The sequence below is a fragment of the Artibeus jamaicensis genome, unplaced genomic scaffold, assembly GCF_021234435.1.
Source record: "Artibeus jamaicensis isolate MK-2021 breed Jamaican fruit bat unplaced genomic scaffold, CSHL_Jam_final contig_387, whole genome shotgun sequence".
Taxonomy (NCBI): Eukaryota; Metazoa; Chordata; class Mammalia; order Chiroptera; family Phyllostomidae; genus Artibeus; species Artibeus jamaicensis.
The window spans coordinates 16,444,726-16,466,728 of NW_026521812.1; the positions used below are offsets into that span (position 1 = coordinate 16,444,726).

Genomic DNA, 22,003 nt, shown 5'->3' on the forward strand with positions numbered 1-22,003 from the left:
CTGATTAGAGGAACCTGCCTTAAAATTGCAAATGTTAGCAGGTTGGCTTTAGTTCAACCAGTTACTTCATCATGGCAGTCACTAAAATTGCAAGTGTTGGTTGTGCTTATACTATGAGAACACATAAAATTTTAAAAATCAGTTATTTATGTACCTTTTATAGGTACCTCAGTAAAACAGATTTAAATATATTTGAGGTGGTATGTAAGTTGAGGACAGAGATGTGGCACTGGAAAAAGAGTAGGCAGTTTGGAGTTAAATAGACTTTGATTAAAATATAGGCTCAGCTTCTTACTAATAAGCTGCCTGTAGATAAAAACCTAAGCAAATAAATTATATAAATATAAGATAATAAATAAGCTAACTTCTTTCTGTTCCTGACTCCTCATTTGTGAATTTAGGATCATAATAGCTATTCAGAATTTTGTTCAAAAAGCTCTAATTGATAAGAAATTGTTTCAGTAAAGTATAGTGTTATTCAGATGCTATGAAACCATTTAAAAAGATAATGTTGATCTCTATTGTTGATATGAAAAAGTTTTCACAGTATACTGCCATAGTATGTATACTATGGTTTCACTTTATAAAATGTACATATTTACAGTTATTCCCAGAAAACAGTCTGTGAGATAATAACTAAGACATTAAGAATGTAGTGAGATTATGAGTGATTTTTTTTAAATGTGGACATGCATATTCTTCATTCCCCACAACGAACGTGAATTACTTGTAAACTTAAGGAAAGAATATATACATAGTTCTTTTTAGGTTTATTGTGGGAACTAAGTGAAATAATTTATGCAAAGCCCCAAATCCCCTATGTTTCATACACTCAGTACACACAGTCATTCTGCTGTGCCATGTGCCTGATTCAGAGCACGAATTAGATGTTTAAAGACTGCAAATTGGTATTTAAAAGAAACTAATATTGGTAAATGAATTAATTTCTACTTAATGTTTTCCTTTAATGTAGTGTATAATGTTAAACCCTATACTAGGAAACTATTATATTTTATTCACTGCACTTACCTTTCAGGCATTTCTTGCATTGTTGCAGGAATGAGTACATCTGTAAGAACCTTAACCACAGCAAAAGAGAGTTAACATTAATACTTACTTAGGATTTCTACAGAAGATACATTATTTGTGGATTACTTTTACTCCTAGCTTTCAAGAGAATAACAAGTTAACTCATTTCTGAAAGTTATACTTTTTTTCTCCTAAAATGAATGTATTTATGAATTACGTGTGTTTGTGTGCGTAAAAGGCAGGGCAAGGGGAGATCTAAAAACACTGCAGTTACTCGATTAAGCATGTGACACTTATTGGGTACAGAGAGATAATTATAAGAACAGAAAAATTACTGAAAAGAAAGGGCTAAACTGGGCCCTAAACATGGGTAGGATGAAAAGTAGCACAAAAAAATTATGTAGTGCTGACTGATTCCAGCTCAGGAAAAACCGTGATACATAAAGGAGGTTGGGAATCAGATACAACAGGAGCAGTGCAGATCCACTAGGCTGGCTAATCAACTTAGTGGGCCAGCCTGGAGAAGAGGACCAAGAAGTTTACAACAGAAGATATTTCAGAATGTGGGTAGACACTCAGCCTACAAAGGCCTGTGTAGCCTATCAGCAAAGCACATGCATATTCCATGTGTATGAGATAGTAAAACAAGAGACAGCATTGTCCATGCTCTGTACGGTAGTTCCCGATGGATTGGCCTAGTAATTATGAACAGTTTCAGGGACTGAAAGCTGGGACCACTTTCTGAAGGGGGAGATGAAGATCCAGGAGAAGCTCATCTTACACTGCTCCACTTACAGTGCTCACCACGCCTCCCTGAGTCCTCTGTGAAGAAGAGAAACTTAGTTCTTTTAGAGGTACTTAAACTCAGGGGCTTTATGTTGAACTCATAGAAACAGACCACTTGAGGGGGGAGAAAGATGCTTAACAGATATTCTCAGAGGCACTGAATCACAGTCAAAGCAGCTTTATCCTGATGGCAGTGATGTGTGTGCATGAGCTCTGGGCCTTTTGTTAGAGACATACTTGGAACCACCCTTTTCACCTTCCCAGTTACTCTCTCAAGTCTTAAATGTTGCAAACAACCAGCTAGTGCAAACTCATTCTTTTCCCTCTAAGTAATGATACTCTTATTCAACTCCCCAAAATGAGACAATGCTTTCCACTGTCCTTTTTTGCCTTGAATTAAAAGTACACAATGTGCTGCATTCACTCGCCCATTCAAAGTGATGGAGAGCTGAACAGAGGGTGAAAATATGGACTCTTGCACTCAACCTCAAGCCCACCTGCCACTTCTTTATTTTTTACTTTTAATTTTACTTATCGTTGTTCAGTTACAGTTGTCCTGCCTTTTCCCCATTGCTCTCTGCCACCCCATCCCCGCCACACTATCTGTGCCCACGAGTCCTCTATTCGTGTTCCTTCGCTTGTCTCTTCTCTTTTCTTCCCCCATATTCCCCATCATCCCCTCTCCCATTTTCCATCTGGTCACTGTCAGTTTGTTCTTTATTTCCATGTCTCTGGCTCCATTTTGCTCGCTTGTTTATTTTGTTAATTAGGTTCTACCTATAGGTGAGATCGTGTGATATTTGTCTTTCACCTCCTGGCTTATTTCACTTAGCATAACGCTCTCCAGTTCCATCCATGTTGTCATGAAGGGTAGGAGCTCCTTTTTTCTTTCTGCTGCATAGCATTCCATTGTGTAAATGGACCACAGTTTTTTTTAGCCACTCATTGATTGATGGGCACGTAGGCTGTTTCTAGCACTTGGCTACTGTAAATAACACCGCTATGAACATTGGGGTTCACCTGTCACTTCTTGGTCTGCAAAGTTGTTTCTGGACTGAGTTTCTGTAGCTTCTGCTTCATTTCTCTGCAACCAACTTAGAAGGATTTCATTTCCTTAATGCTTAACAAGGCTCTGGCTTGGGTTTCCTTGCTAACTCAGACTATTTTTTATTATTTCATTTTTTTAATTTTATTTTTTTAAAATATTTTATTTATTTATTTTTCGAAGTAGAGTGATATCATGTATGGTTGCCTCTCAGAGTCCCCTGCTGACTGGCCTGCACCCCAGCATTCCCTACTGTCCTCCGATACTCTGGTTCGCAGGCCCTCGCTCAATCCACTGAGCTATGCCAGCCAGGGCTCATTTTTTTTATTTTAATTTTATTTTTATGTGGTTACAGTTTTGTTCCTACTTTTTCTCTCTTTCCTTGCCTCCACCCAACCCCACCCTTTTTTCCCCAAGTCAATCCCCAAAGGAAAGCTTCTCTTGTATCTTGTGACAATTTAATAGGTAAATGTAGACAAACTCACTTTAAAGTACCCAGATTTCAATACAGTTTTCTCCCTCAGTTTGAACACTATTGCTCCTCTAACTAGACAGCAAACTGCAGGGAACTAGCCTCTCCCCCTTTTCTGCTAAATGTTTGGCTAGAAGGCCAACCAGCTCTTCTCGTCTTTGTTCAAGATGTCTTGATGATCCTTCTGTAGACATTTGGGGACTCTTATTTGGTTTGAGGACAGAAATGACATTATGCATTAAAGCTAGAGATTTTTAAGTTATTAATCCTGTAAGAGTGCTTAATTCTGCTTTTTCCCAAGGCACTAATATTGTTAAAAATTGTGTTATTTAATCTGAAAACATGCTGAAGAGTTAATAAAAATCAACTAAGTGTTCATGTATTAATGTCACATTTAGAATTATACTTAGCTATAAATAAAATTGATTTTGATTTACTTAATGCCAATTTACATTAAAATACATACACCATTAAATATACATTATTAAACTGCTTGCTTTCTCATTAGAAAAAATAATTAATGGTGTTTCGCCAGCCAGAAATAATGAATTTAGTGAAAATACATTGCAAAAATTTAGAAAGAATGCTCTCAAAAGAAATATACAGTTTATGTTTAAGAGAGCCCAAATAACTTACCTTATAAAGAATTGAGTCACACACACAGAAAATGTCAATGATAACAGGGTTTTCAAGCAGGGGGAGAAGATGATCAGGCATCCCTTGCCAAAAGTGTAATAAGAAATGCTGGATCTAGTTGCAAAGCAAAGATTATGTACATTAAGTTTTTTCTTCGACTCGTATAAAGAACAGGCCAAAAAAGAGCATTTTGTCACTCTTACCTCTTCAAAGTTTCCATTAATTGCATTGTCCAGGATGCACTGGCAGTGAGTTTTGTACATCATTATGAGAGTATCAACCTAGTAAAGGAAGAAAAAGCTTAGTTAGCCACAGCACCCTTTCAACTCTGCCTTCATTTGTTCACTCATTCATTTGTTTTTTTATTCAGCACACACTTATTAAGGTCCTGCCACAAACCAGGCATTGTGCTCCATGCTGAGGAATTGAAAATAAGGAAAAAATTCTTATTTCAAGGAGCTTACTGCCTTGTTAAGAGAGAAAGGCAAGCATTGTGTAATTAAAATGCAGTACCATAAAAAAATGATAAAGGTGATTGTGCAGGGACATTCAGGCCAAAGCAACATTGTGATTTCCTGCTTACTAAGAAAATTACCTTTGACTGGAGAAGTGGTCAAAATGTATTCTTTCATACACAAATCATCAATTTTTTTAAATCTTGCTATTAGTACTTCATTTATTTTCTATTTACATAGTCTTGGGACAATAAGTTTTTATTGTACCATACTTGGCATTCTTTCAAACATAATTTTGCTCAACTTTCTAGGAATAGACATCACATTGTAAAAGGCAGGAGCAGAGGCAAGGCTCATCCCCAGTGGAGTCAGGGGGTTGTGATGGGGCGGGGCGACTGCCTTGAGTGACAGTGTGATGAGGCAGAAATCGGGTCCCTCAGCTTCAGCTGGCACCCCTCATTGGAGTCAGCTTCTCACTGGACAATCTCCACCCTTTCTGCCTGATGAAAGCAAAGGCTTAGCTGCAGCCCCACCCTTCTTTCTAGAAACTGTCAGGTTATCTGGGGAGCTTGGCTACTGGCTAAGAAGGTGAAAGGCAAGGCCCAGGGCCCTGAAGGGGCAAAGTGAGTGTTAGTCACTGGTGCTCATGATGGGGACCAAAGGGAATGAACTTAGACACCAGGGGTTATATAAGCACTTTGATACCTGAATGAGAAATGATCCACAGACTGGTTTTTCAAGTTGACAGATAAGGAATTCCTTGGAGACTCGTGGAGAAACTGAAACTATTGAACATGTTCGTCACCTCTCTTTTTTATTTTGTTGCTCTCTCTGTGCCCCACCTCAACAGGTATATTTACACAGTGAATATTTTTATATGTTTGCATGTAAGCAATCCTCTCCACAAAGGTACTCAACCATGCTCTTCCCCAAACAACTGTGTTCCCTGAGGTGTCACTGATTTCTACAGGTTTCCCACAAACTGCACGTCTTATCATTAACTTGTAGTACCTGAAATCTGAAGTCACAATATCACACATTATATCTGTAAGGTAAAAAAAGGATGTGATAATCCTGATAACTATGATGGGAGAGGAGAACAGCAGGAAGTTGACGTACTCTAGGAGACTTGCCTGGAATTGACATTTGAGAATAACCTTCAATACATTGACTATTCTTAACTAGGAGAGTATGCCTGTCATCAGAATGAACTCCAGAAGTTATTGTGAATGTCTACTTAACAATGATTTCTAATTGATATGTTATTATTATTTCTGGTTTCTACAGAAAGTCCATTTCTAACATATTTAATTGGACATTTGTTCATCATATTCCTTCATCTTTGCACCTCAAAAATGACTTGATAAAATACTATCAAAGGTGTTTTCCTCAAATGCTAATGAAGAGTGAACTCTAGTTAATAGAAGAATATGGAAATTATGCCCCTATCTGATCATGGATGCTACTATTAGTCAGCTAGTAGGACTGCAAAAATGACTTTAGAGGTTCTGAAATGGAAGGAAATCTAGACATACATTTTACTACATAAGTGTTGACAAACCATATTGAGGATTATTTATAAACCATGAAAAACTCCTTCCTTAACTTTCAAAAAAATTTAAAATGCAAGAGAAGCAAGAATTTTAGAATTGAAAAGAAGCTTTGTAATCATCTAGTGTACATTTCTGCATTCAGCTGGGTTCCTCCCCTGAGAGCTAGGAATAGATTCTTTCCCAGAGAAGTGCTTGATGACTATTTACAGAAATTAAATGATGTTAATCAAAAACATAAAGTTTATGACTAAAAATGCCATGTGTGATAGATACATTCTAGTGTCCTCTTCCTTGATATTGAGTTTTAAATAAAAATAGTTTTTAGTCTTGTAAGGTTTCTTTTACTAATTTCTGTGGTTATGTACTACCATGGAGATGGTAAATAATTAATTGGAAAGTGTTTAATCTACGTTAGTAAACATTTCCCCCTATTAATCAGTTGATTATGTTTGATTATGCAGATTTCTGACTGCTTCCTGTGAGTGGCATGACATTCCTAGCAAAGTGAGATATGGAACCAACATATCAGAAAATCAATACAGAAGTAGCTTTAACTGATACCTTTTCTTTAGAAATGCATCCTTGGTACACAAGGTGTTGAGCACTGGGGAACTCTGGAAGAAGCGTTCCAGTCTTTGAGCTAAGTGAATATTTACGAGTGAAGCCACCCTAAAATTTAAGAAAATAAAAAGAAAGTCTTTATAAAACAAATAATTCTAATAAAATAGAAATCTATAACATTTTATTCTTTTTCATCCTGCAAACCATGAGAAATTAGATTTAGGTAAACTGTTTAAATTGTGTAACTGAATAAACCAGATATTTCAGAATTATTGTTTCTAAACTGTAAAGTTTCATAGTCAGGATAAATTTCATAGTCAGGATTTCCATTTTGAAACTTTTTGTTTTCACAACTTTCAGAGCTTTTAATTCACATCTGTTAAAGGCATATATTTTGAAAGATCTACTTTTAGAGCTATTGAGATTATTTTAACTGTAAGAGAATCAAGGATTGCCAAATCCAGTGCCCTCATCTATAATTTAAGCAAGTGAGATAAGTTAATTTATTTATTCAGTCTCAGAGATAAATAGCAGTAGAACTTTGATTAGAGCCTGAGTCTCCTAATCCCCAAGCTAGTACTCTGGACTTTCCCACCTCACCCTTTCCCCACACAAAGTCCAGGTGTTTGTTCTTTCAAATCTCCCGAAGACAGCAAATCTCTACCAGGTTTTAGATTTTAGTTTTGTTAACCTTTAGTTTCAAGTACGGATAGAAAAAGATTAATTTGATTAAATCATTTTTAATAAGTGAATTAAAATATCTACTACATAGGTATCATAAACTGATATAATAGCAGTTGATCCTAACTCAATCTGTTTAATCAGCCTTAATAATTTAAGATGTGCTTCAAAGGGTTTCAATGCTTTGAATTTGTCATTTATGAGTACCGATTATCATTGATTATGATTATCAAAGAATGATACTGTTAATAAAAAGGGGGAAAGAATAAGTTGTAAAAAATTAAGATTTTAATTTCCCAGAAAAAATGCTTAGCAAGATATAAAACAAATATGTAGTAAACAGTATAATACACTTAAGTCCTAATGTTAAAAAAGATTTTTACTTTTTATAGCTTTTCTCTTGAGTAGAAAATAATGTTTATTCATCCTAAGATGTAATTTGTGAGATGGGAAAAGTGAGACTGAGAAATATAAACAAAAAAATGATAATACATAGTGTTGTATTAAATTAAATCTAAGTTAGAGATTGAGAATACTCTCATTTCAATAAACAATAAAATTAGTAATCAAAATTTTTCACAAGGAAAATAAAAACAGCATAAAAGATTTATAGTTAAGTTTTATCATCATTTAAAAAACAGATAATTTCAAACTTTAAAAACTTCTCCAGACAATAGAAAAGAAGACACATTTCCCAATTCATTTGAGACCATATGCCAAAACTAGACAAGGACGGAAAAAGAAGAAAATATTTTAGACCAATATTGCTTATTATAATACTTGAAACAGTACCAAACAAAATGTTAGCATACCAAATTTAGCAGTATATAAGAATGGTCATATCCAAGTTGAATTTAAATTTACTACATTAAAAGGAAAATACCATATATTGTGTAATCATATTCTTTCTTCTCTGTAACTAAGCTACAAATATAGAAGGGAATTCCCTTAATCATTCACTGAAGAATATCTTTCAAAAATTACAATAAATATTATTCTCAATGGAAAAATACCAGAAACATTCTCTTAAAAATAACAAATAAGATAAAGTTATCCACTCTCACCTCTTTTAATCAACACTGTACTAGAGTAAATAGTTAATTGAACATTAAGACCAGAAAAAGTAATGAAAGATTAAGCATTGAAAAGAAACAAAACTAGAATTATTTGCCACTGATGTGGTTAATTATACTGAACAACTAAAACAAACTGTACAAAAAGTTGTTACAATTAAATAGTGTTAGCAAATGAGATCAATATTAAGTCAATTCAATTGCTAAAATTAAGGAACAAGTGTTAAGAAAGTGTGATTAGGGAGATACTGTATAATGCTCTCCAGTTCCATCCACACTGTCACAATGGATAAGAGTTTCTTCTTTTTACAGTTGCATAGTATTCCATTGTGTAAATGTACTGCATCCACTAATTGCTGCTTCTGATCATGGAGATGCAAACACAGAGGCAGCAAGTATTTTTTCAAGTGAACTGCTTCCCACCCCATATAAAGTGACTTCTAGGAGATTTAAAGGGTCAGTACCTCTTTCTTCCTTTTATTTTTTCTCCTCTTTTGAAAACTAGATATTAAAAGACTGAGATATATGAAAGCAACGGCATTTATGGGAGAAATTTTAAAAACACCAATTATATCCAAGATAAGGTTCAGGCTTGGAAAATACCTAAGAAGATCTAATAGACCTCAGGCTGATGTTGGTATGGAGACAGCCTACCACAATAAAAAAATAAAACAAACAGCAGGAACAACTACAAAGAACACATGGACAAAACTAAGGAGGGCGTGGAATCAGGGGAGGGAGGCAGGGATGGCTGGGGTGGGAGGGAATGGTGGGGGGTAAATGCAGACAACTGTACTGTAACAACAATAAAATGATTAAAAGTAAATAAATAAAACAAGAAGCAAGCCCTTGGGAGGAAGAAAAATCTGATTTCCAGAGTCACTGTATTATTAGAGTCAAATGTTTTTAACAAAAAAGCTACAAGGCACACAAATAAACAGGAAAATATAGCACATTCAAAGGGGAAAAAAACTAACCAAAGAAACTATCACCAACAAAAACCATATGGCAGACCAACTAGACAAAAACTTTAAAACAGCTGTCTTAAAGTCAGGTCAGTATTTAAAGAACAAGGGAAGGTGTGGATAAAGTTAAATGATGTATGAACAAATTAGAAATATCAATAAAGGGTTAGAAAACCTAAAAAAACAAAAAGAAATTCTAGAACTGAAAAGTACAGTAACTGAAATGAAAAATTTATCAGAGGAATTAAAAGGCAGATTTGAGTAAGCAGAAGAAAAAATTAGTGAACTATAAGCAAGGACAATTGAAATTATCAAGTCTGAAGAACAAAAATTTTAAAAATGAAAAAGGTAAACAGAATCCAAAGAAGCTGTAAGATACAAGCAGACAAGCATACACATTGTAATAATCCCAGAAGGTGGAGCAGGATGGGGAAAGTATTTGAAGAAATAATGGCTGAAAACTTTCCAAGTTTGATGAAAGATATGAATATAAACATTCAAGATCAACAAACTTTAAGTGAGATGGACTCAGAGATCCACACTGAGACACATTAAAATCAAACTTTCAATAAACAAAGAGAAAATCCTGAAAGCAGAAAAAAAGAAGGCGCTCATTACATACAAGGGATCCTCAACAAGATTAGTAGATTTCTTAGTAGAAACTTTGTAGGCTAAAATATTTCAAGTACTAAGAGAAATAAACTGTCAACCAAAAAACCTATATCTGGCAACACTATTTTTCAAAAGTAAGGGGGAAATTAAGTCATTTGCACACACACACACACACACACACACACACAGGACATTCACAGATAAACAATAGCTGAACAAGTTTTTAGCTATTTGACCTATCCTGCAAAAATGCTAAAGGGTTTAAAATGCCTCCTGCATATTAAAATAAAAGAACAGTAAACTGTAATCTGAAATCATATGAAGAAATAAAGATCTCAGTAAAGGTAAATACCTGTGCAATTATAAAAGCTACCATTATAATAATAGTTGTAACTCCACTTTCTGTTTTTATATGATTTAAGACACTAATATATTTTTAAAAAACAAATATTACTATAAACTAACATTACTGTAACTTTGGTTTGTGACTCCACATTCTGTTTTCCACATAATTTAAGAGACTAATAAATTATTTTTTAAAAAACAACTACTAGTGTATATTTTAAACAAACAGTTTATAAAGTAATTTTGTAATATTCACAACTAAGGGGTGAAGACAGAACTATAATAGAGCAGAATGTATCTTATTGTAGTTAAGCTGGTACAGATTCAAATTAGTGTTACATCTTTAAGATATTAAAAGTAATCTTGTGGTAACCAAAAGGAGCAGAGTTGTAGAATATACACCAGAGTAAATGGCAAAAAAATTAAAATATTTCATTACAAAAAATCAACTAAACACACACTAAAAAAAGAGTAGTGATAAGGCATATAGAAAACAAACAGCAAAATGACAGAAAGAAGTCACTCCTTTTCAATAATTGCTTTAAATATACATGAATTAATTCCTCCAATCAAAAAAAGCAGAATGTAAAAAAAACAATCCATTTACGTGCTGCCTATAATAAACTCAGTTTAGATATAAATACAGAAATAGGTTAAAAGGGAAAAGGTGGAAAAAGATATTTCATTCAAATAGTAACCAAAAAAATGGCTACAGTAATATCAGATCAAGTAGACTTTAAATTACAAAACATTATGAGGCAAAGAAGGACACTATATCTTAATAAAAGGTTCAATACAGCAAGAAGATGTAACAATGAAAGCATTTACACACCTGATGACAGCCCATCAGAACACATGAAGCAAAAATTAACAAAATTAAAGGAAGAAATAACTCTGCAATAACACTTAAAGATGTCAATACTAGAGACTAACCAGACATGATAAAAAATACTTAACAAACTATAAGAATAGAAGGAAACTACACCCCCAAATGACCATATATGATATAACTATTGCTAAGTTATATTTGATAGTGAAAGACTAAAAGATTTTTCTGCTGAGATGCAAAACAAGGCAAGAATGCCCAATCTTGCCACTTCTGTTCAGCATAGAGCAAGTTGTAGCAAGACCAATTAAGCAAGAAAAGGAAATAAAAGACATTCATATTGGGAAGATAGGCGTAGGATTATCTCTGTTCATAAAAACATGTTTTTTTACATAGAAAACCCTGAAGATACCACAAATACAGCTATTAGAATAAACAAATTCAGTAAAGTTGCAGGATACAAAACCAACCCTCCCAAAATCAGTTCTATTTCTTTACACTAACAATGAACAATTCAAAAAGCAAATGAAAAAAGCAACTCCATTTACAATTACATGAAGAAGAATAAAATACTTAGAAATAAACTTAACCAATGAGGTAAAAGACTTATGAACTGAAAGCTGCAAAATACTAGAAAACAAAATTAAAGGAGACACAAAAAACTGGAACAATATCCTATGTTCATAAATGAAAAGATTTAATAATGTCAAGATGTGAATACTAACCAAAGTGACCCACAGACTCAATGCAATCTTTATCAATATCCCAATGGCATTTTATAAAGATAGAAAAATTATTCTATAATTCAAATGGAAACTCAAGGGACTCCCAATAGCCAAAACAATATATAAAGAGAACAAGGTTGAAGGCACCACACTTCCTGATTTTAAAACTTACTACAGCCCTGGCTGGTGTAGCTCAGTGGATTGAGCACAGGCCTGTGAAGCAAAGGGTCGCGGGTTTGATTCCCAGTCAGGGCACATGCCTGGGTTGCAGGACAGGTCCCCACTAAGGGACACATGAGAGGCAACCACACATTGATGTTTCTCTCCCACTCTTTCTCCTTCCCATCCCCTCTTTCTAAAAATAAATAAAATATTTTTAAAAAACTTACTACAAAACCACAATGGTAATGGCATAAAGACAAACAAATAGATCAATGGAACAGAATAGAGAGCCCAGAAATAAACCCTCACATATGTTGTTAAATGAAGTTCACCAAGGGTGTCAAGAACATCCAATGGGAAAAGGATATTATTTTCAACAAATGGTGCTGGGAAACTGGATATCCACATGTAAAAGACTGAAGATAGACTTTTACCTAGCACCACAGACAAAAATTAAGAAAATTGATCAAAGACATGATTATAAGACCTAAAAGTATAAAACTCTTAGAAGAAAATATAGAGCAAAACTTTCGTAACATTTGATTTGACAAATGATGTCTTAGATATGATGTCAAAGGAATAGGCAACAAAAGGTATATAGACAAACTGACTTTATAAACATTTAAAACATTTCTGCATCAAAGAACACTATCAACAGAACAAAAAGACAGTCCATGGAATAAGAGAAGATATTTACAAATCACATTTGATAAAGGATTAATAAATACAATATATAGAGAATTCCTAAAACTCAACAACAATAAAAACAAACAAACCTATCTAAAAATGGACAAAAGACTTGAATAGACATTTTTCAAAAAAAGATATATTCATAGTCAATAGGCACATGAAAAGATATTCAACATTACTAATACTTAGATAAATGCTAATCAAAACCACAACTAGATATCACTTCCCACTTATTAGGACAGAATTAAAAACACAGAACTAACAAGTGTTAGTGAAGATGTAGAGAAATTGGAACTCTTGTAGACTACTGATGGAAATATAAAAATGGTATAGCTGGTGTGTTAAATAGTATGGAAGTTCTTAAAAAATTAAAAATAGTATTAGTATTTGTTGAAATATACCCAAAAGTATACACTTAAAAAAAGTAAAAGTGGGATCTCAAAGATATATTTGTTCATGTTTTTATGAACAGAGATTATGTTCCTATGTTCATAGGAACACAATTCATAATAGCTAAGCCATGAAAGCAAACTAGATGTTCACTGACGAATGAAAAAGTAAAATGTGGGATGTGTACACACACACACACACACACACACACGCATATATATATAAAGTCCCACATTTTAAACACACACACACGATGAAATATTACTCGGCTTTAAAAAGGAAGAAGTCTAATGTATGCTGTAACATGGATGAACCTTGAACCTCAAGGATATTATGCTAAATAAAATAAGCCCATCACAAACATAAAAACACTGTGTGATTCTACTTATATGAAGTGCCTAGAGTAGTCACAATGACAGAGACAGAAAATAGAATCTTGGTTTTCAGGGGCTGGGAAAAGGGAAGATGGGGAATTAATGTTTAATGACTACAGAGTTTCCATTTTGTTAGAGTAAGAGTTAATGGGTAATAGTGATGGCTGTACAACAGTATGAATGCACTTAGTACCCCTTAAGTGTATATGTCAAAATGATTAAGATAGTAAATTTTTTGTTGTGTGTATTTTTGCACAGTAAGAAAATAGGAAAAATGACAGAGGAAATAAGAACTTAAGTGTTAAGAGCAACTTTATACTTTTGGAAGACTATATAAGAAAATATATTTATGATCTGAAATAAACACAGAATTTAACACACAAATACACAAAAAAAACACTAGCCATGAAATGTTTCAATTACTTTCCTCAAAACACTGTATAGAATGCTGAGTCAGGCCACCAACAGGTAGAAGTTATTTACAAGACATAACCTATAGGATACTGGTATCCAGAATATTTTTAAAATCTAAGAATCAAAATTTTTAAATAGAAAAATTATGTGATCTGAACAAATATTTCACAGAAGAGAATTGGCCAATAAAAACCCAAAAAAGGACTTCAAACTCATGTTTTGTATAGTTATCAAAATCAATTTTTAAATGAAAACCATAGATAACATTTTACATTTATTGAACTGGCAAAAACTAAAATGTCATTCAATGCCAAGTGTTTCTGAGAATGTGAAGACCAAGGAATGTCACACAGCTGAAGAGATATAAGTTGATACAGCCATTTTAGAAAACAACTTGACTTTATTTAACTAGTAGAATCAACATGAGCACATCCTAAGATCCACAATTCCACTCCTGCATCTGTGCACTTGAGAAATGTTCACAACAATATTGTTTTTCTACCAAAAAATGAAATCAACAATGAAAGAAATGAATGCATTGTGATACAGCATTTTTATACAATATAACACTATACAGAAGTATAAATAATAGTACTAGAATTACATATATTAACACTGATGAATCACAAAACCTAATGTTGAATGAAACCAGAAAGTCACAGAAAAAAATGAACCCATTTCTATGTATGGTAAATAATAAACAATATATTTGTGATAATAATAAACTGGGCAATAATAAACAATACATAAAATTTACTATCTTGATCATTTTTAAGTATGCAGCTCACTGAAATTAAGTACATTCATACTGTTATGCAGTCGTCACCACATGTTTAGGAATTTATTAAAAAGTGATGGACTTGAAGGAAAAACAAAGGAGTGATTAAGACCAAATTCTGAACAGCAGAAACTTCTGCTCCTCAGGGACAAGGAAGGGTCTGAAAGGGGACACACAGAGGACTTCTCTCTTTTCAGCTATGATGTCGCTCTTCGCTTTTTAGCTAATGCTTATTTGTAAATTGTGTGTGTGTGTGTGTGTGTGTGTTATAAATAATACATTTCCCAATAAAAATTCAGTGTTAAGGAAACACATATTAAGAAACAAAATATGTTTTATTTTAATGCTTATTTAAAGCCCTCAGATGATAAATAATACTTCTGTGTAACAGAAGTTAACAAATGTGTAGAATATTGACAAGAGGCAAGAGTGCTCAAGAAAAAGTGTTTACATTTTAATTTGTTTGAATATATTAACAATTGTACACAAAGCTGCTATAAATCAAATAATAACATCTGCCAGAACATGTAACGGAAAAAAGGAAGGATTGATACAGTGGGGAAAAAATAAAATATAATCATTCTGATGCCAATAATACATTTTCTATTTTAACTGTACTAGCTAGGAGATACTAGATCATAGGCCAGCTACAGACGTCTTGGGGGGGGTTGCTTGTTTTGGGGGGGTTGGCAACCAATGACTTCAGTACTCTTGAGTAAACTATTAAAAATCTTATTTCCAAAAGAAAATAAGAAGGAACCTATGGAAAAGAAACAGTATGATTAGAAGGCAAGAGGGTCTGATTTATGGGGAAAGATTAAAGGAGTTCAGCTGCACAGTTTGGCTAAGTGATGACTACAAGAGAGCATGATAAGGTTCTACAAATATTTGAAGAGCATACACCAAGAAGGCAGGATTTGTTGTTTACCTTGGTACAAAGTTGTTGAACTAGCCATGAATGGCTGATGTGAAGAGAAGGTAACTCACACTATCAGGGAAACTTCCTGGTTGAACATCTGAAATCAAGGGACTTTTTTCTTGAGAAATAATGGCAAATCAGTACTTTAGCTAGTTAAAACAAATTGATATTTGAACCACTGCATTTCTGAATTAAAAAATTGAAACTATTAAAATTCATACTACTGACTGTTAACTACTATTACCGTCCATTTTCCTTTTATGTCTTGCTCTTATGTTGTTGATTTTGTTTGCTTTTATATTATAAACTATTTAAAACTTTTAAAAAATATAGATAAAAAGTAATAAATACCCATGAATTCACCATCTTAAGACATTAGACATTTGAAATATGAAACCAGCTCTGTAGTTCTCCATAACTTCTTTCCCTTCCTTCCTCACAAGAAATAATTAATATTCTGGATTTGGTTATTATCATTCCTATTCAAACCTCTAAACATTTACTTCGTATATAAATATTTTTAAGCAATAAGTATTATTGCTTTAAAAATGGTACCATAAAGTATGTATTATTCTAAATTCAGTGAGCTTTTTTCACTAAACTTCAGGTTTTTGACATGATTCTAATGTGATTCTTACAGCTGCAGTTCACTCATTTCCAAGTAAGGTCAGCATTCTCTTGTATAAATATATGTAAAATACATTTTCCTGTTATATCATAATGGACACTTATTTTCCAACATTCTGAGATTATAAACAATACTCTTATGAACATCTTCCTACATGCCTCCTTGTGCAGTGTGAAGGTTTCTCTAGGAATGCATTTATAAGGTGTGCACACCTTCAATATTACTAGTTCTTGTCCATCCTACTAACAGTATGAGAGTTCCTTTTCTCCACATTCTTGAAAACATATTTTTAGACTTTTTAATTGTTATTATTCCAATAATAGTTAAATAATTACTACGGGTTTTAATTTGAATTTCTCTCATTGAAAGTTTAGATTGAGCACTTTTTATATGTTTATTGGTGGAAATGGTATTCAAAATATTTACTGACCATATGTTATGAAATCTGGTCAGTCAGAATGGGTGCCATGAACAACATTATATATTAGTCATTCTTTTTCATCCTGTGTTAATTGCCTGTTCATATACTTTGCTATATTTATATTGAATTGTCTTTATATTTTGGAGTTGAATACTTTACATATTCCAAAACAGTACTGTTCTATGGAAATTTCTGTGATGAACATAATGTTCTTCTATATCTGCATGGTCTAATACAATAATCATTAGCTACATATGACTATTGAATGCTTGAAATGTAGCCAATGTGACAGAGAAACTGAATACTTTACATACTTAATAGCCACATGTGCATAGAGGCTACCATACTGCACTTCATATTTATAGATATTAACCCTCTGTCACATGTGACATCTAAATATTATTTTATTTTACATATTTGAAGCCATTATATGTGTATTTGCTCTCATGCCCTGTTTTTCTTCCTAAATATTATTTCTCTGTCGGTAAAAAAGCCTGTTAATAAATGATAGAGTGTTTTTAATATATTTTATTGATTATGCCATTACAGTTGTTCTATTTCCCCCCTTCATTCCCCTCCACCCTGTACACCCCCTCCCCCACCATTCCCCCCCTTTAGTTTATGAGCACATGTCTCAAGTTCTTTAGATTCTATATTTCCCATACTATTCTTGCCTTCCCCCCTATTTTCTACCTACCATCTATGCTACTTATTTTCTGTACCTTCTCCCCCCTTCTCCTCCTCCCACTCCCCTGTTGCTAACCCTCCATGTGATCTTCATTTCTATGGTTCTGCACCTGATCTAGCTGTCCTCTTAGTTTGCTTTTGTTTTAGGTGTGGTTGTTAATAACTGTGAGTTTGATGTCCTTTCACTGTTCATATTTTTATCTTCTTTTTCTTAGATAAGTCCCTTTAATATTTCATATAATAAGGGCTTGGTGATGATGAACTCCTTGAACTTGATCTTATCTGAGAAGCACTTTATCTGCCCTTCCATTCTAAATGAAAGCTTTGCTGGATAGATCAATCTTGGTTATAGGTCTTTGGATTTCATGACTTGGAATATACCTTTCCAGACCCTTCTTGCCTGGAAGGTCTCTTTTGAGAAATCAGCTGACAGTCTGATGGGAACTCCTTTGTAGGTGACTGTCTCCTTATCTCTTGCTGCTTCTAGGATTCTCTCCTTCATTTTAATCTTGGCTAGTATAATCATGATGTGACTTGGTGTGTTCCTTCTTGGGTGCAACTTCTCTGGGACTCTCTGAGCTGCCTGGATTTCCTAGAAGTCTATTTCCTCTGCCAGATTGGGGAACTTCTCCTTTATTATTTATTCAAATAAGTTTTCCACTTGTCGCTCTTCCCCTTCCCCTTCTGGTACCCCTATAATTCGGATGTTGAAACATTTAAACATGTCCTGAAGTTTCCTAAGCCTCTCCTCCTTTTTTTGAATTCTTGTTTCAAAAACAAGAATTTTCTTTTCTGTTTGGTCATTTTTTTTCCTTCTGGTCCACTCCCTTGATTTGAGTCCCAGAGTCCTTTCCATCACTATTGGTTTCTTGTGCATTTCCCTTCATTTCAATTACTTTAGCCTTTACTTGTTTCTCTAATTTGTGACTAAAATTAACCACTTCTGTGAGCATCCTGATCACCAGTGTTTTGAACTGTGCATCTGAAAGTTTGGCTATTTCTTCGTCACTTAGAGTTATTCGCTCTGGGACTTTGAGTTCTTCTTGAGCCATAATGTTTTGGTCTGCTTGCGCCTGTTATGTATGAGGGGCAGAGCCCTAGGTGTTCACCAGGGCGGGGCGACCCAGTTGCTGGGTTGTTACACTGTATGTGGGGGCGGGGTCAAAGAGGGGCAATAGTGGTCCCCTCTGCTGCTTCCCGCCACTAGGTCCTGCGAGGTCTGTCTCACTGCTTGCTCCTTCGTCTGGTTTATCTGTATATGAATGTGTGACCGCGGTCAGCCTGCTGCCTTGCACCCTCACTGGGTCTGCCCATTGCAACCCCACACCTGGGATCTGCCAACCGCCACCTGAGCCTGGGTTGGTCTGGCCAAGTTTTCCTGTGCAACCCTGCTCTGCCAGTCGCTGGCTCCGCCCCTCTTACCAGTCTGGCTGAAGGGTTCGTTGTTGTCGGACTTCTGTAAAGTTCAATTTTCTGTGTTTTGGTTGTGTTTTTGTTACTAAAACTTTATTGTCTTTAAACTTGGTTGTGCAAGGAAGCACAGTGTTTCTACCTATGCCTCCATCTTGGCTGGAAGTCCACATATGTGATACAGTGTTTTTTCCCAAAAAGTTCTATAAGTTATATAACCATTTCCTTATTATTAGACATTTAGGTTGCACACAGTTTTTCACTGTAGCCAATAACAATTTTGCGCATGACATTTTGTCCACATTTTCTATTATTGCTTTATGTGAGATTCATGCAAAAGTAAAATTAGTGGCAGAAAGTGTATAAGCACTTTAAAAATGACACAGATCTTGCAACTATTTTTGAGAAACTTGGTTCTGTCTAATCAGCAGGATATGAGAGAGCTCATCTCAGCATACTTTCACCAGCATCATAACGATTCCTTAATACTTCATAATTTTATCATTGAAAATGTTACTTAACTTTCTATCTATTGTAATCCATTTTTCACACATTGATTGGTCCTATGTGTAGTGTCTATTCACATCTTTTACTATTCAGTGTGGTCTTCATATTTTTCTTATAAACTGATAGATTTTCTTCATGTAGTAGAGATACCAACCCATCATTATCTTAGCAGAAAGTATTTCCCCAGTATTTCTTTTTTCTTCAAATTTTGTATATGGTACTTTTGATACAAAGAAGTTTTTGATTTGTTTTCTTTTTTCCTTTGAAATCTCTTAATTTTTTTATACTTAGAAAGTCATTCCTCACCTAGAAATGAAGTAGATACATATGTTTCCTTCTAATTATTCTTTGTATACACAGTAATTTATATGAAATTCATAAAAGATGAGATATAGAAAATTTTCCCCAAATTGTTCATTTTTATAACATTATGCCCTGAAATTTTTTACTTATCTATATTGTACTCCATCTTCCTCCAGAAAAAAAAACTTAAGGCAATTCATTGAAAAATATCTTCTTCCTTCCTCACTTGAAATGTCTCCTTGATCATATGCTAAATTCTCACATCTACTAGGGTCTTTTTCAGGTATCTTATCTCTGCTGTAAATTTGTTGTAGCTCTAGTTGACTCATCATTGGAGTGTCATGATACTATAACAAATACCTACCAGACAAATCTTTTACTTTCTGTTTTTCTGGATCAAGTCCATAGCTATTTTCATCATTTCAAAAAATTAATTACCCAATGACATTTTTATTAGAGTATTAAATGCTTAAATTAATATAGGAAGACTCGGCACCTTTATAATAACTAGCATTCCTATTCAGACATGCCACATGCCTTTTCCTTTCAAATTTTCTTTTATAGCTGCATTTTTAAACAGGTAGTATGCATCTTTTACTGTGATGGCTCCTAAATATTTTGCATTTCTGCTGCTTCCTACAATTTAAGTTTTATAAGGTCCTACCTTATAAACATCCTACAATGCACAGAACATCCCCCACAACTGAATTATGTGGCCGCAAATGTAAATAATACCAAGGCTGAGAAACCCTAACCTACGCTATTCCATCTGTCTGGACCACTCTTCCTCTCTCTCCCCTTACTGCTCTCCTCCTCCACATTCCCACTTATTATCAGTTCTCTCCTTTCTAAAAGTTTTTAATCTTTACTGTATTTTTTCATTACAGTTCTCTCCTTAAATGTCACTTCCTGTAGTAAATGTCATTAACCACTTAAACTAGGTTAACTACTATGACACCCTTCATAATTACTTATAATTATTTAAGATATATTTTTCTGCTACACTGTAAAGGGTCAAATCTATCTACTCACTATTTCGTTCCCTAGTTTCTATTAACTACATATATCCTGTGATTAATATCTTGATCACGAGTTTTAAAAAATAAAACTTTACTCAGATTTTTTTTAAAAAGTAAATGCATCCCTTAGCCTCAGTTTCCTTAGCTATAAACTATACATGTTAACACTCATTTTCTGTATCTCATAGTTATTGATATTCCAAGGACCAAAAACGCTCAAGCTTACACTGAAGGTCTCGGGTCCTGAGAAAACTATGATGGTTGGTCGCTCTGACCACAAAATACTTTTTATTTCAACTTTGTTAAAAAAATATTCTATTACGATTTTAAGAAGCATCTGGAGTAGTCCTGGGCCTTCCAAAAGTCCTTAATTGTGCTAACTTCTTTAGCCATCATAGTAATAGACATTCTATTATTATGTCAGGCATCTTTAGAAAAACAGGCTATATGGCCTAAATGCAATAATTTATTTTAACTTTCATGACAAAACCTGCACCTGAATTTGTAGCGCACTCTTCTGAGGATGCAGACGGGAGAGACAGTTTCCTTTCTTGTGTACAGCAAGGCTTGCCATGCACAGGCCGTACCAGCTGATACCCCCAGCTCCACCGCAGTGGCAGAAAAAACACCTGAGAGAAGTTACTTAAATCCCCTGCTGACAAACTTCAGTCCAACTGAAGTATATTTCTAAGTCAATATTTTTGCACTTTCATAATTGTTCATCTAATAAAGAGCTATTACTTCATTGATAAAAAGAGCAATCTAGAGGATTTCATTAGGTAGTTAGCCATTAACTGCATTAGAAACATCAGTGGAAAGAAATTGGTCATTTCAGAGGATTGGGGCTTTATATTATTTCTTAAGATAATATATGTTTGCATCATTTCACCAAACTAATGGAGTCACAATTTACCTTGGGTCCAGATTTACTGCACAACACATTGTCATGTGCCCTTTGTTCTGTGGCACCTCTTTTTAATGATTAGTTAACTCGAGGATAATGAAGCCCTTATCATGTGCCTAATTAGCCATGCAGTCCCTAATGGTAGTCTCATTTAGATAAAGTCTCTTTGCTGATCTGTGATTTGACTGGGGGCTAGGGAAGAGGAGTCAGGGGTATAATGTACCCTTTCTACCAGCTCCCACCTCCACCACCCACACCCGTCCCTGTTGTAGATGAGATCGGCAAAGTGACTAATATACACACAGTGGCTAAAACAAACCATAACATCAAAACCAACCACAACATAACATTTGGGCTTCTTGGTAACTATTAAAGGTTTCGTCCAAACAGGTATATCCCAAATATCAATTCTTTCCTTGTCCTCAGCATTAGGCATGCTGTTTATATTTAAATGGAAATTTCTTGGATCAATAATGGCCTTTTTTTTTTGCAATCACTAAAATATCTGATATGAGGTAAGGATAGTTCAAGAATTATCTCTCCTAAGCTAATTGGAAGTTGTTCAGTAGGTCTGTGTAAAGAACCATTAGCTGCCCCAAATATAACTTAGCTCAGTCTGAAGTCCTCAATCAT

At 34.3% G+C, this 22,003-nt stretch overlaps 1 protein-coding gene across 1 annotated transcript in view; it reads right to left on the reverse strand.

Annotated features, from left to right (window-relative positions):
• RFX6 (regulatory factor X6) overlaps positions 1-22,003 on the reverse strand; it is a 53,023-nt gene that overhangs the window by 13,192 nt on the left and 17,828 nt on the right. The window contains exons 7-10 of the mRNA XM_037158127.2: positions 6,538-6,645; positions 4,172-4,249; positions 3,969-4,082; positions 1,030-1,079 (exon numbers count right to left, since the gene is read on the reverse strand). Of these exons, the coding sequence (XP_037014022.2) occupies positions 1,030-1,079; positions 3,969-4,082; positions 4,172-4,249; positions 6,538-6,645 (350 nt within the window). The remainder of the gene's footprint in view (positions 1-1,029; positions 1,080-3,968; positions 4,083-4,171; positions 4,250-6,537; positions 6,646-22,003) is intronic.